At 45.1% G+C, this 17,755-nt stretch overlaps 1 protein-coding gene across 1 annotated transcript; it reads left to right on the forward strand.

Moving 5' to 3' along the window:
* The first annotated feature begins 1,089 nt into the window (after positions 1 to 1,089).
* On the forward strand, positions 1,090 to 17,554 carry LOC123442345 (E3 ubiquitin-protein ligase KEG). Its single transcript, XM_045118359.1, has 15 exons — positions 1,090 to 2,024; positions 3,338 to 3,688; positions 3,765 to 3,995; positions 4,588 to 4,713; positions 4,799 to 5,132; positions 5,207 to 5,364; positions 5,558 to 5,715; positions 5,875 to 5,996; positions 6,098 to 6,232; positions 7,267 to 7,391; positions 7,763 to 7,867; positions 8,047 to 8,280; positions 14,689 to 15,022; positions 15,352 to 15,540; positions 15,668 to 17,554. Exons 1-15 carry the CDS (start codon positions 1,300 to 1,302, stop codon positions 17,222 to 17,224), a joined length of 4,884 nt encoding a protein of 1,627 aa, XP_044974294.1. The 5' UTR covers positions 1,090 to 1,299; the 3' UTR covers positions 17,225 to 17,554.
* Positions 17,555 to 17,755: the final 201 nt, after the last annotated feature.

Here is a 17,755-nt window from a genome sequence, read left to right on the forward strand (position 1 = left end):
TGCATGTGCCCAATGCCTGAAAGTCTAGAACTAAAAGACTTCTCAATTTACTTCATAAGCCCAATGATAACCTACATATACACAAGGATATTTCCCATATTAAGACAGTTGCACAAGTGAAAATCATGACGTCTCACTTGTAGTTACTAGCACACACCCTTGTGAATCAAGTAACATTCACACACTGGTTTGGCAAAGAGTAAACACATGATTAACTATTAATGACACACACATGCACGGTCGACGTTGGTCTAGCTACAAGTATACTATGAAAAAGTGGGAAAGACCACCGCAAGAATAGATCAAACCCAATGTTGACATATCATTTGTACCTGCAATGGCGGCGGGCACTGTTTCGTGATCTTGACAATGATATTATATATCTCTTGGCGACTCAGGAACATGTATCGTACATGAACAAATTGATAAATAAAATATTTTTCATATTATTAGTTGGTCCTGAAATATAGTAAGCAATGACCAACTTGTCGTGTTTTCGACCCGATGGAGCTGAACGAAGATGTAAAGTTATAATGTTTGCATGTGCATGAAAATTAGGATTTTTTCCCCATAAAATTAGATAGGTTCAAATATAGTAAGCCATGAATTTGCGAAACATACTTGGAGCCTACGGAGCACGACTTATCATGTTTTCATAAGGTGAACCTAGTAGACATGTGAATATGCGAAAGAAGAGGGGAATGCCTTCATATGCTATATATTACACGATGAGAATCCTTGTTTCATCATAGTACAAGAATCTTAAAACGCGTCAACGAAACCTTCCTCCAGTATTAGGACGTTTGTTCAAAAGGTATGACTAAATCTCAGTCAACTGTAAAAAAGAAGAAAAACAAGATTTAAAAGAAATATTTACACGAATCTTGTTGAAACTTCGTGAAGTCTGAGCTACGTGAGATTTAGCAATCGCGTTGCTCAAAAGATGAAGATGAATGAAAAAAAAAACACCAAGCAGTGGAGCAGGTCGCCACCGCGGAAGGAAGGAACACGCGCGCCGTACCACCCCCATTCCCCATAGAACACGAAAAGGTGGGCGGAGCAAGCGTGCTGTCGTCCCTCCCAGCCCCAGCCCCAGCCCAGCCCAGGCTCCCACCGCATCATCACCAACCCCCCCTCTCCTCTCTCTGTCTGCTCTCTCTCTCCCTACTCCACCTCCCCTCAAAAAATCCAACCTCCTCCCTGCAAAGTGCAAACCCCACACCCAGATCTACCTAGCCTAGGGCACCGGCGCGGCCCCAAAACCCCACCCCCCACCCGGGCGCGGCGCGGCGCGGCGCGATGCGGGTGCCGTGCTGCTCGCTCTGCCACGTCCGCTACGACGAGGACGAGCGCGCGCCGCTGCTCCTCCACTGCGGCCACGGCTTCTGCCGCGCCTGCCTCGCGCGCATGCTCGCCGCCGCGCCGGGCGCCGTCCTCCCGTGCCCGCGCTGCCGCCACCCCACCGCCGTCGGCAACTCCGTCTCCGCGCTCCGCAAGAACTTCCCCGTCCTCTCGCTCCTCTCCGACTCCCCCTCCTCCCCGTCCTTCCTGCACTCCGACTCCGGCTCCTCCGACGACGACGAGGACGACTTCTTCGCCCGCCCCAAGCGCGCCCCTGCGCCCGCCGCCGCCCCGCCACCCTGCACCTCCCTCGACCTCGCCTCGCACCCGGACCTCAAGCTGGCCCGCCGCATCGGGACCGGCCCGCCTGGCCCCGCCGGCCAGGAGGTCTGTGCCGCCACGCTCTCCCGTGCTGCCCGGCCTGGTGCTGCTGGTGCCAAGAGATGTAAGCACCCGGTGGCGGTCAAGAGGGTGCCCCTGTCGGCCGCCGATGAGCTTGAGGGTGTTCAGGAGGAAGTAGAGCGGTTGAGACGAGCCTCCACCTGGTGCCGGAATGTCTGCACCTTCCATGGCGCGCTCAAGCTCGATGGCCACCTCTGCTTCGTCATGGATCGCTACCCAGGGTCTGTGCAGGAAGAGATGCGGCAGAACGGTGGACGCCTCACCCTTGAGCAGATCCTCAGGTGCGGCATTGCGTCTAATCATGGAAACCAAGTAGCTATTGGCTAGCTGTTCCTGTTGCTTGCTGAGCTTATTCATCGCTCAACAGAATAAATTACATTCAACCATACTCTAGATGACTTGCAACTTAACGTGTCGGTTTGTCTGCTAAATGCATGTATGTTTTTTTTTGCTTCAAGCGGTCTAGCTAAGAATGAACATTAACGGGTTGTATATTGTCGTATGCTAGTTTGAGCTGCGGCGTGGAAAGTGCTTACTTGATTAGTGCTGCTACTCAATTCATTATCAGCGAGTTTTTCGGTATGGATACGTGTGAAGCTATGTCTGGTTAATGCCGCCAGCTTCTTATCCCCTTTAGACTGTATATGTTGTCGTGTTGTAGGCGTAGCAGGCTTGGAGCTCTCATGAAGGTAAAGTTAATTTGAGTTAATGCCTGTAAGACCGAGGTGCTCTCTGCTTCCATTAAAATCCAATTAGTGGATTTTTCTAGCCAAGATGCTCACGGAATTGCATGGTTTGGCGACGTGTTTGATGATCGATTCCCATCAAGTTGCTGAGCCTTGAAGCCGCCGTTTTATTTATTGTCCATGAGCTGAGTGACCAGCAAGCTTGGGTATGCTAAGAGCATGAACTTTTCCAGCGCACATGCTCATAAGTAAATTCCTATATAGTGTATGTTTGTGGCTACACCCTGCTGAGTTTTAATATCACATCCTTGCACATCAGACCTTTTTCCGTAAAACTGATGCGGTCTTTAAAATAGAAGGCATGGAGCAAAGTTATCACTTGTGGTTGTTTTGTACTGTAAAAATATTATTAATATCAGCACCGACTATGGTTTCCAAGCATCTGTTAAATATTTCCGTGCAATTGACTAACCAAAGACATTTTATCTTTGGCTGATATTTAAATTTTATTGCATGCTAATTAAGGCCATTTCAGACGACAGGTTCAAGTAGCTTGCCTTGTTTGATGCATTTGCATTCACCAGCTGTCTATTCTCCAATGATTTTCTATGCAGTTGACTGTTCATCTCTATCTGTTGTTAGATTATCCTAATGCCAACTGCATGTTAATCACTTCAATGCAAAGTGCATGGAAACGCCCATACCACAATAAGAAAAGTTACTTATTTGTCATTCAATCCATTTATTTCTTATGCTGTAAGGAATCGCCACTGCCTTGTTTACCAGTATATCTATTGTTTTCATTCTCGTAAAGGATAATAATTATTTGGCTCTTCTTTAGCGTGCTCGTTTTGCTATTAAAATCTGTGGAGTTTCTGAAGACTTCTTCTCTGGGCCTGGCTTTGTAGGTACGGCGCAGATATTGCTCGTGGAGTAGCAGAGCTACATGCAGCGGGTATTGTTTGTATGAGTATAAAGCCGTCCAATATTCTTTTAGATGCAAACGGCCATGCAGTCGTTTCCGACTACGGTCTTTCTGCAATTTTGAAGAACCTCACCAGTCGGAAAGTGCCTGATGACTCCAACATGTCTGGCATGGATGCTACGGTGCTTAGTCCCAATTATACAGCCCCAGAGGCATGGGGACCATTGAAGAAGTCACTGAATCTGTTTTGGGATAGTGCAAATGGAATATCACCAGAGTCAGATGCATGGAGTTTTGGATGCACACTTGTGGAAATGTGTACTGGAGCTGTTCCGTAAGTAGTCTGATTATTACTTTTGTGTTTCTTAATGCTTTGCGAATGGTGTGGTTAGATGCTAATTGAAATGCAGATGGACTGGGCTAAGTGCAGAGGACATTTATAAGTCTGTCGTAAAAGAAAAGAAGCCACCTCCACAGTATTCAAGAGTAGTAGGCGTAGGACTTCCTGGAGAGTTGTGGAAGATGATTGGTGATTGTTTGCAATTCCGTGCCTCAAGAAGACCATCTTTCCAGGACATGCTAAAAACTTTTCTTCGCCATCTACTAGAAATACCAAGGAGCCCTCCTGCAAGTCCCGAGAAGTAATTTCTTTATCTAAGTTTGTACTTCTTTGTAGCATTATAAATGGAAACCACTAACGTGTTCTGTTTCTTTTGTTGTGGACATTGATACGATCTCTCATACACACATTTTTCTGAGTATAAGCTAGCACAAGTGGTGAACAATATACTGATATGTAGTACCTTTGATAGTGATGGCAAATGTACTAATAGCAACCAATGTAATCAATACAAATGCTTGCATATATAGTAATGCGAGTTTTGAAATCTTGACTGCAAGCGTTCTAGAATGGGACATAGTGCAAGTTACCAACATATGGTAGACATATTGGACGAGGATGAAAGAAGTGTTTGCTTTGACCGCCGGCTCTCCACAGTGTGTTTGTGCACCTATAGGGAGATCTGCTTATGTTAGTTCCATCCAGGCTAATGTTTATTCCCAATTAACTATAAAATAGTAAAGGTTTATGGAAACTTAACTGAAAGCGTGTCAGCAAAAGACTGAAGATGAATATTATCTTCAGTGGAATATGTTATATCTTCCCAAGTAATTTTCTTGGGTGTTTTTAGCTTTCTGATATAATTGATTCTAATGCATTACTTGCTTAAGCAGTGATTTCACAAATGTAAGCTTGCCGAATGGTGTGGAACCATCACGAACCTCCATGTTGGACCTCGTTCATGATAATCCGAATGCTTTACATCATCTTGTGTCCGAAGGAAATGCTGCTGGTGTTAGGTTCGCTCTTGTCAACTTCTTATGGCTACTTGTACAGCTATAGCCCGTACTGTATTAACACTCTTTTTTTTTTCACGCCTGTCAGGGATCTACTTTCAGAGGCCGCCTCAACGGGAAATTCTGGTTTAATTCATTCCCTCTTAGAAGCACAAAACACAGATGGATACACTGCGTTGCATTTAGCATGCCGTAGAGGTTCGGCAGAGCTTGTGGAAGCTATTGTAGCTTACCAAGAGAATGTAGACATATTAGACAGGGATGAAAGCCCTCCAATTGTATTTGCTTTGGCTGCCGGCTCTCCACAATGTGTTCGTGCACTTATAAGGAGATCTGCTAATGTTAATTCTATGCTAAGAGAAGGCCTTGGTCCTTCTCTTGCTCATATCTGTGCTCATCATGGTCAACCAGAGTGCATGCAAGTACGTCATCATGCTCATCTACGTTTTGAGATAGTCTGGTTCCTATTTATAGAATCTTTCTGCGTGTTATGCAGGAATTGCTCATGGCTGGAGCTGATCCTAATGCAGTAGATGGAGAAGGTGAATCTATTCTGCATATTGCTGTGGCCAAGAGATATACTGACTGTGCTATTGTCATACTGGAAAATGGAGGTTGCAGTTCTATGAGCATACCAAATTCCCAGAATAAGACGTAAGGATATATACACTAAGTGGAAATAGTGAGCTGGGGAATTAGTTTCTATCCATCTGCTCTTTTATGCTGCTTTCTGCCCATGTTTCATGTTAATTCATTTGAACCGCTGCAGCTTGAGATCTTCCTCTGTTTGGTGCTTTATCTGTCTAATTATTTCTATACCGTGACATCATTCTCTTATGATTAATAGGCCATTGCATTTATGCATCGAGACATGGAACGCCAGTTTGGTGAAAAGATGGGTCGAAGTTGCATCGCGAGAGCAGATAGTTGAAGCGGTTGATGTACCTAGTCATGTTGGAACAGCTTTGTGCATGGCAGCTGCTCTTAAAAAGGAGCACGAGAAAGGTAATTGCTCAATTACTTATATCACGCTCAAAAGATACTGCAGCAGCCAATCTTGTTATGTCAGTTCCTCAAGGACAATGACACAATAGACAGAAGCCTGCCTTTATCCATTGTGTACCACATTTGTCCTAAATAGTATATGTGGTTTGTATTTGCCAGAGGGCCGAGAGTTGGTAAGAATATTGCTGGCTGTCGGTGCTGATCCTACAGCAGAAGATGACCCACATTGCCGAACTGCATTGCATACTGCAGCAATGATCAACGATGCAGAATTGGTGAAGGTAAAGGTTATTTGCTGGTTACATTTTTTCTACACCCTTTCACTGTTCTGTTTTCTGTATGATGAAAACAAGACTTGTGTTGTCTTTGTATCTTATGACAGATTATCCTCGATGCTGGAGTTGATGTAAATATAAGAAATGCTCAAAACACAACACCACTTCATGTTGCACTGAACAGAGGTGCAAACTCATGTGTTGGCTTGCTTTTAGCTGCTGGGGCAGATTGTAATCTACAGGTATTGTGGCATAGTTTGTTTTTCAATCATTTCAAAAGATAATTAGTTAAGTCTAGAAGCCGAGTTCAAAAAATCTCTCCCGCGCATGTGGCCAAGTGGATATTAGGAGTTATGCTGTAATGCTACTACTAAATGGGAGCTGTTCCCAACATGCGATTTAATTTTGTACTCATTCAAATTTATGTGATTTGCATCATGAGTTCACCTTATAACATTTGAATTATATACAGTAACAAGCTGTTCAGTCAAAAGCATGTGTTCACTGTAACTTGAGAGCAGTTGGGAGGACCTTACTAACGTAATATGTTTTTTAAATATTTTGTTACTCTAGAAAGGATTACTTATAGTAGAAAAGAAGGAAAAAAAAGAGAGACCGTCTCTAATTACTGGGATATAGCAGCCTGTATAAGGGTAGCTCTAACTTGAGGTAGTTCTGCAGCCACCAATAACCACTTTCTCCTAATAAACCTATCAAGAAGCACTCTGCTATATATATATAATATATTTGAAACCAAATGTGTGCCCCAATTTTACTCCCCAGGCATTTGATCACCGGAGGTATCAAGTTTCACTTAGTTAGACATCTCTATTAAGTACCAGATATGATGCTCTGGCAAGCTTGATAGTTGAGCATGAAGAATAACCACATCTGATCTAATTCCCAAATGACCCTCAGAGCATGAAAAGCAGGCTGACTGTTGAATCCTTGTACATTAGTAGGTTCGAAAATGGTATGCTAACAATCCTGATCTAAATATCATGAATAATTTACATCGGTTGAGTTTACTGTCTCACTGATGTATAAATTAGTCATCTGAAGTTGGAATGTACTCCCTTTGTCTCGTATGTTTCTCTTATACCTTTCTTTGGTTCCCCTGACGATTCTCCTGGTTGTTTGTATTGTACGCAGAACTGGAGTTCTGACGTAATCTTGTCCTTACTGCTCATATTTTCTTCAAAACCTGATTTTGTTACCATTGTGTCAACACAAGGTGTTCACGTCTAATTAATGCTGTGCTATTTTGTTAAATCAGGATGACGATGGTGATAATTCTTTTCACATAGCTGCTGATGCATCCAAAATGATTCGAGAAAACCTGACCTGGGTTGTTCAAATGCTGGAACACCCATCACCTGCTGTTGATGTGAGAAACCACAGGCAAGTTATTGTTGAACGCTTTATTATCCCTATTTCTTGTGACCACTTGTGGTGAGGAAGAGTGTAGGTGTTTTGCTCTTCTCTTTTTTTGATCGAGGAATCCTTCTGTCAGGAACTTAGGATACACCAAACTCTTGTTGCATCGTGAGAATACACTAACAGACATGACATGAAACTGACATTTGGTTGCTTAAGTAACTATCTCCATTTACTTGAAGCCCTTTGCAGCGACTGTTTGAAGTTATCTTCTTGTACTTGCTTTTGTGTTCGGTTGTGTCATTGTGTGAAGAAAACGGTACCATGGGTTAGTTTGTGTTCGAACTTTTCACATCATATGTTCGAAGTATGAATATTGTTCCTATCAATTACAGAGGTTGGACGTTGCGAGATTTTCTTGAGAGGCTCCCACGAGAATGGATTTCTGAAGAGCTGATGGAAAAACTTGAAGATAAAGGAGTTCATCTCTCACCAACCATGTAAGGAACTCATGTCATATTGCTTTTATCTATCTATTTGCATTTAGCTGTTTCCTTGATGATCCGTATTAGGTCTGATGTTGACCTTGAGCAAAATTGTTGTGTTCTTTTAGCTGGTCCTTGTGAATGCGCATCATTGCAAGATCATCTTTAATGCATTTACTTAATTCTATAACCAGATATGATGTTGCGGATTGGGTTAAATTTAGAAGAACAGTTACTTCTCCGGATTTTGGCTGGCAAGGTGCTGGACCCAAAAGTATTGGCTTTGTCCAGTCTATTGTAGACAATGACCACCTTATTGTATCATTTTGCTCTGGAGAAGCCCGTGTGTTGACCAGTGAAGTTATCAAGGTCATCCCATTGAATAGGGGCCAGCATGTGCAGCTCAAAGCTGATATTTTGGAGCCAAGGTAAATGAACTTCGATGCTCCCCTACTTCATGGCTTTTGTCTACTAGTGAAGTGAGAAAGCAATGCTTAGTGTGTTTATGGGATAATAGTTATTTTGTTGCAATATTCAGTGGTTCACTTACCTGTTTGAAAGGACGGTGAACATTTTTGTGGTTTATCTAGGCAATAAGATAATTAAAATGAAATATCAAACATGTTAAAGTTTGACAAAGTTTACAGAAAAATTATGAATATCTACAATATATTAAACAAACAAAATATATATTTCATGATGGATCTAATGAAACCCGATTTGTATTGTAGGTGTTGATTTTTTTTATTTAAATAAAGTTGGTCAAATACAAAACCTTGACTTCTGAAATATTTATACACCTTTTATTTTGGACCATTCGACGCGGCCTCTCTGCACTGCAGTGTGCAGGGTAAGGCTTGCCTCGTATAATCCTTTCCCCATACCCCACCTGGTGTGGGAGCTTCTAGCACTGGGTCTGTCCTTTTTATATTTTCGACCAGAGGGAGTATGATTGAGTTTCTGGACCGTCTATTTGTAGGCACCTGCTAGCAAATGACCCAAATGATACTAACAACAACAACAAAGCCTTTAGTCCCAAACAAGTTGGTATAGGCTAGAGCTTAAAACCATAAGATTTCGAAACCAACTCATGGTTCTGGCACGTGGATAAATAACTTCCACGCACCCCTGCCCATGGCTAGTTCTCTAGTGATATTCCAGTCCTTCAGATATCTCTTTACGGACTCCTCCCATGTCAAGTTTGGTCTACCCCGATCTCTCTTGACATTATTAGCACACTTTAGCCGTCCGCTATGCACTGAAGCTTCTGGAGGTCTGCGCTGAATGTGCTCATACCATCCCTGGCGATGTTGGACAAGCCTCTCTTCAATCGGTGCTACCCAAACTCTTATCACTTATATCATCATTCCTGACCCGATCCTTTCTTGTGTCGCCACACATCCATCTCAACATGCGCATCTCCTCTACACTTAACTGTTGAACATGTCGCCTTTTAGTCGGCCAACACTCAACGCCATACAATATTGTGAGTTGAGTCGCCGTCCTACAAAACCTGCCTTTTAGCTTTTGTGGCACTCACTTGTCATAGAGAACGCCAAAAGCCTGGCGCCACTTCATCCATTTGGCTTTGGTTTGATGGCTCACATCTTCATCGATATCACCATCCTTGTGCAACATTGACCCCAACTATTGAAAGGTGTCCTTCTACAACATTGACACCAACTATTGAAAGGTGTCCTTCTAAGGTACCACCTGCCCATCAAGGCTAACCTCCTCCTTGTGCCTAGTAGTACCGAAACCGCACCTCATGTACTCAGTTTTAGTTCTACTAAGCTAAAATCTTTCAATTCCAAGGTTTGTCTCCATAGCTCTAACTTTCTATTAAGCCCGTCCGACTATCATCAACTAGCACCACACCATTCGCAAAGAGCATACACCATGGGATATCTCCATGTATATCCCTTGTGACCTCATCCATCACCAAAGCAAAAAGACAAGGGCGTGCAGTCCTATTTTCGGGAAGTCATCAGTGTCACTATCACTTGTTTGAACACTTGTCACAACATTATCGTACATGTCCTTAATGAGGGTAATGTACTTTGTTGGGACTTTGTGTTTCTCCAAGGCCCACCACATGACATTCCTCGGTATCTTAGCGTAGGCCTTCTCCAAGTCAATGAATACCATATGCATGTCCTTCTTTTGCTCCCTGTATGTCTCCATAAGTTGTCGTACCAAGAAAATGGCTTCCATGGTCGACCCCCATGCATGAAACCAAACTGATTTTTTGGTCACGCGTGTCATTCTTCGTAAGCGGTGCTCAATGACTCTCCCATAGTTTCATTATATGGCTCATCAGCTTAATTCCACGGTAATTAGTACAACTTTGAACACCCCATTGTTCTTGAAGACTGGTATTAATATACTCTGCCTCCATTCTTCTGGCATCTTGTTTGCTTGAAAAATTGTTAGAATAAAACACTAATGCAAGATCATAGACGACACACCGAGGCACGATATTTGTTAACGAGGTTCACCGATATGGCTACATCCCCGGGGCATGACTACGGGCGCTCCTCCCCAAGATACCGCAACACCGGCCGCTCGGGCGCCGGCACAAGTCGCCGGCTCCCCCGCGTACCTATTGCTATCCGATTGTCATAGGTTACAACGTGTGGTGCCCCTTGATATATAAGAGGCCTAGGATACAACGTGTCCGACTCCTACACGACTCGTACCTATCCACACCAATTACAACTCCAAGTCCACGTAACCCCTTGCGTACATAATATTCGACACAGATATAACAAACTCCACCTTGGCGAATATTCTCCACCACCTAGAAGTCGTCCATGCATCGAGCCTCCATGTACTCCGGACTTGAGTTGTCTTCTTTGTAGCTTACTTAGAGCTACCTGACGGGTCTAACCCGCCGCCACCCTGAGACTCCACTGCTACTCCTGCAGCTCCACTCTTCATGACTCCACCTGCAATAGTGCTCCCTTGCAACTTGTAAAGATGCGAAGCCGTCCTCTCTCCTATCATCACGGTCATCCCATCTTCTATGATTTCCATGGTCTTCTTATCCCGATCACAACGGAATTCCATACCACCATCATGAAGAACACCAAGCGAAACTAGATTCCTCCTTAGCCCTGGCACATACCTGACTCCCTGAAGCATCCGCTCAACCCCGTCAAACATCTTGATTTTGACGTCACCTATTCCAGCAACACGATAACCAGTGTTATCGCCCACATAGGCGAAACCAAACTCACCAGACTTGTACGAAGAGAACCACTCCCTGTTGGGCGTCGCATGAAAAGAGCAAGCTGAATCCAACATCCACGCTTCAGTTTTAGTTGACCGTCTGTCTGATACTACGAGAGCATCACTACTGCTGTCTGAGTCACCACCATTAGTAGACATGTTAGCACTAGCCTCACCCTTCAGTTCTGGACATTCTCTCTTTATATGTCCCCATTCCTTGCACTTGTAGCACTGCACCTTTTTCTTCTTTTTCTTCTCCGCCTCTTGTCCCTTCCTGAGCTAATAACCTTTAACTGCCAACCCCAAACCTTGAGTACTATCCCTTTCAGCAGCATTCTTTTGCTTCCTCAACTCATGTCCAAGCAGTGCTGCCGTGATTTTCTCATTATTGACGGTTGTCTTTCCATGTGTCAACGTAATGACCAAATGCTCATAGGACGGTGGGAACGAAACAAGAAGAAGTAGTGCCTTGTCCTCGTCCTCAATCTTCACATCCAACCGTGCTAGATCCGTGACCAACTGATTAAAGGCGTTCACATGCTCCACAAGATCCGACCCCTCCTGCATCTTCAGCTCATAGAATTTTTGCTTCAAATACAGCTTATTGGTCGCTGACTTGGACATATAACGACTTGCCAACTTGTCCCAAATTCCCTTAGGAGAATCTTCATCCATGACATGATACATGACCTGGTCTGCAAGGCACAACCGTATGTTGGCGGCTGCCCGCACTTGCATATCCTCCCACGTATCGTTGTCAACCTTGGCCGGCTTCGTCTCCTGCAAACCCTTCAAGATTCCCTGCTGTGCCAGAAGATCCTTGACTCTTGTCTGCCATAGACCGAAGTTACCCGTGCCATCGAATTTCTCCACCTCAAATCTGGTGAACCCCGGCGCCATGCCGAGCCGCGATCTAACCGACCTGTTGCCGCCGGTCTGACCGCCCTTGCTTGCCTCTGCGACTTCCTCACAAAAAAGATCTCCGATCCCAAATTCTTCGTCTGAAGCCATGCTGCAATACGCGATCTACCAAGAAATCTGACCCGCACCGACCCTTATCCGCCCTTTAGAAAATCAGCATGAAGCTTTGCCAACGCGCAGATGAATCTGCTCCGTCGAAACCAACTGCTCGTCTGCTCCACCTTTTTCTGAACTACAGACCATTTTCTGATTTTCGTGCGGTTACTATAGCCTCGTTGCCTCCGCCTTTTATTAGCGCTAATCGCTTGGCTCTGTCTTTTCCTGTCGGACACGAAAAGGAGTCACAACCTGTTACGGTTTGCATCAATCTCGAACGGACCAACATGCACACACCAGTCTCCTTTTTTCCTAATCGTATGGACCAGCAGGCTTTGTTCCCTGGACCAGCACGTTTTGTTCCCTGGACCAAACACGACTTGGTTTCCTGGACCAGCGGGTTTTGTTCCCTAGACCAAACACGTATACATGCACGTATCACTTGTACATCGGTTGGCCGCGTGTTAATCTCCTGCACTAACACGATTTCCTTTCCTTGTGCGGTGCATCTCATCCAACGAGACTAGCTGCTGCACGTCACGGAGCGCCGTCTTCGCGTCCGTAGCCTCAAACCGTAGCCTTTTCCTTTGTCCGCGTCCCTCGAAAAAAATTCCGCCGCTGATCTCGACGACAACCTCTGTCATGTCTCTGATCTTGGTTCTTCGCCAGCAATCTGAACAGCCTTATTGCGCGTACTCGTCGTACGTCAACTCTGCCGCAACAGTCGCCACCTCGCACAACATCCGTGCGCGAGCCGTGCCGTACCCTGGCCACCCGCGTCGCCGACACAATTCGTCCGCAGTGCCGCGCCGCTGCCTTTGTACAACACCAAGGGCATCTTCTCGATGCTCTCACACTCCGATCTATCCGGCCGTCCTCCACGTCTGGTCGCCGGTCTGATCGCGAGCCGAATCCGTCGCCTCCGCAACGTCTTCAATAGCCACTACGCCGGTCCGATCGCCACGTCTAGCCGATCCTTACCGACCGCAGCCCATCGAACGGTCCAGGCCTCCTGCCCGAAGTGTCCGACTCCACCGACCGCATCCGCGATCGCCGCCATGCTCCACCTTGCACCAATCGGACGTTTCCTGGCACCGTCAAGCATGATCCTCGTACCTCCAGATGATCTTCCGCATAGCCTTCTCGTAACCTTGCTCATGATACCACTTGTTAGAATAATGCAAGATCATAGACGACACACCGAGGCACGATATTTGTTAACGAGGTTCACCGATATGGCTACATCCCCGGGGCATGACTACGGGCGCTCCTCCCCAAGATACCGCAACACCGGCCGCCCGGGCGCCGACACAAGTCGCCAGCTCCCTCGCGTACCTATTGCTATCCGATTGTCATAGGTTACAACGTGTGGTGCCCCTCGATATATAAGAGGCCTAGGATACAACGTGTCCGACTCCTACACGACTCGTACCTATCCACACCAATTACAACTCCAAGTCGACGTAACCCCTTGCGTACATAATATTCGACACAAATATAACAAAAATGAGGTTGAAAAACTCAGTTAGCCGTACTATCGCCATGTCTCCGACGCCTCTCCACACCTCAATGGGGATACAATCAGGGCCCATCGCCTTGCCTCCTTCCATCCTTGTAAAGCCTCCCTGACCTCAATACTCCTGGATTCACCGCACAAAACGGCTGCTGGTATCATCAAAGTACTCCCACCATCAATGCTTAATCTCCTCGTTCTTCACCAGGAGCTGATCCACTCTGTCCTTGATGCATTTGACTTGGTTGACATCCCTCGTCCTTTCTCTCTCGGATCTTGACCATCTTATAGATGCCCCTTTCCCCTTCCTTTGTGCTACGCGCTGGTTGAGGTCTATGCCCCCCTGGTTGAGGTCCTCATACGCCCGACCTCTTGCTTCACCCGCTTCTTGCTTTGCGGCCTTCTTTGCCACCTTGTTGTACTCCATACATCCCATCTTCTGAGTTAGGTTACAGACGCTAATCATGCTGTCTATTTGTAGGTTTAGGATCCACTGAACCAAAAACTTCGTGGAGACTTTCCCAGTCTGTTTTATGCTATGAATATGTTTTGTTGTCTAAAGTTTAATTTGAACTGATGTACGTACTAGGATTATGTCTAATAACATGTGATTAAAATGACCATAGTCTGCAAACGGTATCTATTTGCAAGACATAATCCTGTGCTTCTGCCTATTGCCAAAAGTAAAGCTTGAAGTCTGATGTTGGAATATGTGATTGCAATTGGAGTTTCTTGCAAAAAATCTATGAATTGTCATTTGCATGTTAGTAATCTTAATCTTTCAATATATATCACTCCCTCCGTTTCTAAATATAAGACCTTTTAGAGATTCTACTATGGACTATATACGAAACAAAATGAGTGAACCTACCCTCTAAAATATGTCTATATACATCCGTATGTAATTCATAGTGAAATCTCTAAAAGGTCTTATATTTAGGAACGGAGGGAGTAGTTCTTACTGCATATCTATTAAGTATCCAACCTAATAATTCGAAAAAGAAAAACACAATGTACTTAGGCAACCTCTGTGTGTTAAAATGAATGGTCTTCTGATAATCCTTTGTTTCTCCAGATTTGGATGGCGTGGTCAGTCACGAGATAGCATTGGCACAGTTCTCTGTGTCGATGATGATGGGATCTTGAGAGTTGGTTTTCCAGGAGCATCTAGGGGATGGAGGGCTGATCCTGCTGAAATTGAAAGGGTTGAAGAATATAAGGTTGGCAACTGGGTCCGGATTCGTCCCTCACTAACGGTTGCCGTACATGGCATGGAATCTATTACGCCTGGAAGCGTTGGTGTTGTATACTCGATCAGACCAGACAGCAGCCTTTTATTGGGCCTCTGCTATCTGTCCAATCCATGGCTTTGTGAGCCAGAGGAGGTCGAACATGTTGACCCCTTCAAGGTATTTGTTTTGTACTTCTATACCACTCGTTTTCATGAGGTCCACAACTCCATACTCAGATGTCTTTATCATGAAGCGGAGTTTGTTTGGTGTTATATTAGTATTTGTCTGCACTTTTTATTGGACTAACTAAACAACAACCTCATTAAGACCATGACAGAGATCTTTTTACTATGATAACTGGCTAGTCAATTTTGTAAAGGTGACTAGTTTTGACTGAGCTACACAGCAAATGACAAACTGGCCCTTGTGTATGTGTGCTTCTGTGATATTTTCTGTCCTGTTTTGATTTTCTTTGCGTGATATTCTTTTATCTTCGTACTTTCCAGATTGGACACCAAGTTTGCGTAAAGAGATCTATTGCAGAGCCCAGATACGGCTGGGGTGGTGAAACTCATCACAGCGTGGGAAAAATAATCGACATCGAGAGTGATGGTCTGCTCATAATTGATATCCCTAATCGATCTGCACATTGGCAGGCAGATCCATCAGACATGGAGAAGATCGATGATTTTAAGGTATGAAGCTTCCTACTTCCCCCTTCATTAGCTACTTTCAGTTTTTTGCTGTTTTGTGTTAGAGCTATTCTTTGTCTGATATTTGTAGAGCACATCCTAGATCCTCATCTTCAGTTTGTGCTTGCAGGTTGGTGATTGGGTTAGAGTCAAAGCAACAGTCCCATCCCCAAAATATGGCTGGGAGGATGTGACTCGTAGCAGCATCGGTGTAGTTCATAGTCTAGAAGAAGATGGGGACATGGGTGTTGCTTTCTGCTTCAGAAGCAAGCTTTTTCTTTGTTCGGTAGCAGACATAGAGAAGGCACAGCCATTTGAAGTGGGTGAAAAGGTTCATGTGTTACCTTCCATATCTGAGCCACGCCTTGGATGGTCAAATGAAACTGCAGCAACCATTGGGGCCATCTCGAGGATAGACATGGATGGCACTCTAAATGTTAAGGTTTCCGGCAGAAACAGCTTGTGGAAGGTCGCTCCAGGTGATGCTGAGAGGCTCTCAGCTTTTGAGGTTGGAGACTGGGTGCGTTTGAAGCCAAGTATTGGGAGCAGACCTACTTATGATTGGAACAGTGTTGGAAAAATAAGCATAGCAGTGGTCCATAGCATTCAGGACTCTGGTTACCTGGAGCTGGCAGGTTGTTTCAGGAAAGGGAAATGGTTAACTCACAATACAGACATCGAGAAAGTACAGCCCTTTAAGATTGGTCATCATGTTCGGTTCCGTGCTGGAATTTCAGAGCCGAGATGGGGTTGGAGAGACGCAAAGCCTGATTCGAGGGGCATAATTGCTGGTGTACATGCTGATGGAGAAGTAAGGGTGGCCATCTTTGGTGTCCCTGGGTTGTGGAGAGGTGATCCTGCAGATCTAGAGATTGAGCAAGTCTTTGAGGTTGGAGACTGGGTAAGGCTGAAGAATAATGCAGATGACTGGAAGTCACTCAAACCAGGTAGCATTGGGGTGGTGCATGGGATTGGATATGAAGATGATGCTTGGGATGGAACCATCCATGTGGCATTTTGCGGTGAGTTGGAAAGATGGATAGGGTTTTCTAGCCAGCTTGAAGAAGTCAGCAGGTTTGTTGTTGGGCAGCGTGTGCGGATCAGAGGATGTATCCGCCAGCCAAGATTTGGATGGTCTAATCATAATCATTCAAGTATAGGGACCATCTCATCTGTTGATGCTGATGGGAAGCTAAGGATTCACACACCAGCTGGTGCCAGGGCTTGGTTGATAGACCCAGCAGAGGTGGAAAAAGTGGAGGAAGAGGAGGAAGTCTGCATTGGAGACTGGGTAAAGGTTAAGGACTCGGTTCTAATCCCCACATATCAATGGGGTGATGTGAACCACAACAGCATAGGGGTGGTCCACAGGGCCGGGGCTGGGGAGCTCTGGGTTTCATTCTGTTTCTGCGAGAGACTATGGTTATGCAAAGGTTGGGAGGTGGAGAAGGTTAGGCCCTTCCGGCAAGGCGACAGAGTGCGGATCCGATCCGGTCTTGTTGCCCCGAGATGGGGATGGGGTATGGAGACATATGCAAGTAAAGGTGAGGTTATAGGCGTGGATGCAAATGGGAAGCTGAGGATCAAGTTTCGGTGGAGGGACAGACTTTGGGTTGGGGACCCTGCTGATGTGATTCTCGATGATATCCCATCACCGACGGAAGCTTCTAATGGCATTTGTTCATAGCCTTGGGCATTCTTTTGACCCCATACATGATTTCTTGCTCCCTTCCATTGTGCACCATTTCATATTTAATGCAGTGGAGTTGCAAGTTGCACATAGGTATCTTCATCGGATAGGCATGGCGGGCTGTATTTTGCGTGTTGATAGGCAGGAGGGGAAAGAAGAAGAGAGGGTGAAAACCTTGAAATAGACATGATAACCAGCACCTAGGGTTCTTGCATGCATGTATAATTATGCGCCTGACTCGTTTTTTTTTTCTCTTTCAGTGTATCATATAGCAGTGTACAGGTTTGGACCTGAACATTAATTTAATTGATAGTGCCCCTGTCTGTATCCTTGACTTGTTTGGCGGCTGTGCTGGTAGAATTTTAGAATCCGTGGCTTAATGTGGACTGCAGGTGTTCCTGCTGTGATGCAGATCAATGCTGCATGTGCGTTCTTCCCAAAGCTGCTGTATATGTTGTCGAGCTGTTGAGATTTTAACTGCTATGCATGCATCTATGGTGATTCTGGCAAAACATTCCAGTTCCCAGA

This window comes from Hordeum vulgare, chromosome 1H, assembly GCF_904849725.1.
Source record: "Hordeum vulgare subsp. vulgare chromosome 1H, MorexV3_pseudomolecules_assembly, whole genome shotgun sequence".
NCBI lineage: Eukaryota > Viridiplantae > Streptophyta > Magnoliopsida > Poales > Poaceae > Hordeum > Hordeum vulgare.

What these genes read in the sequence shown, in the direction of transcription:
- LOC123442345 (XM_045118359.1), top strand. Translation starts at nt 1,300, where the DNA reads ATGCGGGTGCCGTGCTGCTCGCTCTGCCACGTCCGCTACGACGAGGAC. An exon ending in ATGTGTACTGGAGCTGTTCC is followed by an intron (nt 3,689 to 3,764) that starts GTAAGTAGTCTG and finishes ATTGAAATGCAG; the next exon opens with ATGGACTGGGCTAAGTGCAG. An exon ending in GTTGATGTGAGAAACCACAG is followed by an intron (nt 7,392 to 7,762) that starts GCAAGTTATTGT and finishes TATCAATTACAG; the next exon opens with AGGTTGGACGTTGCGAGATT.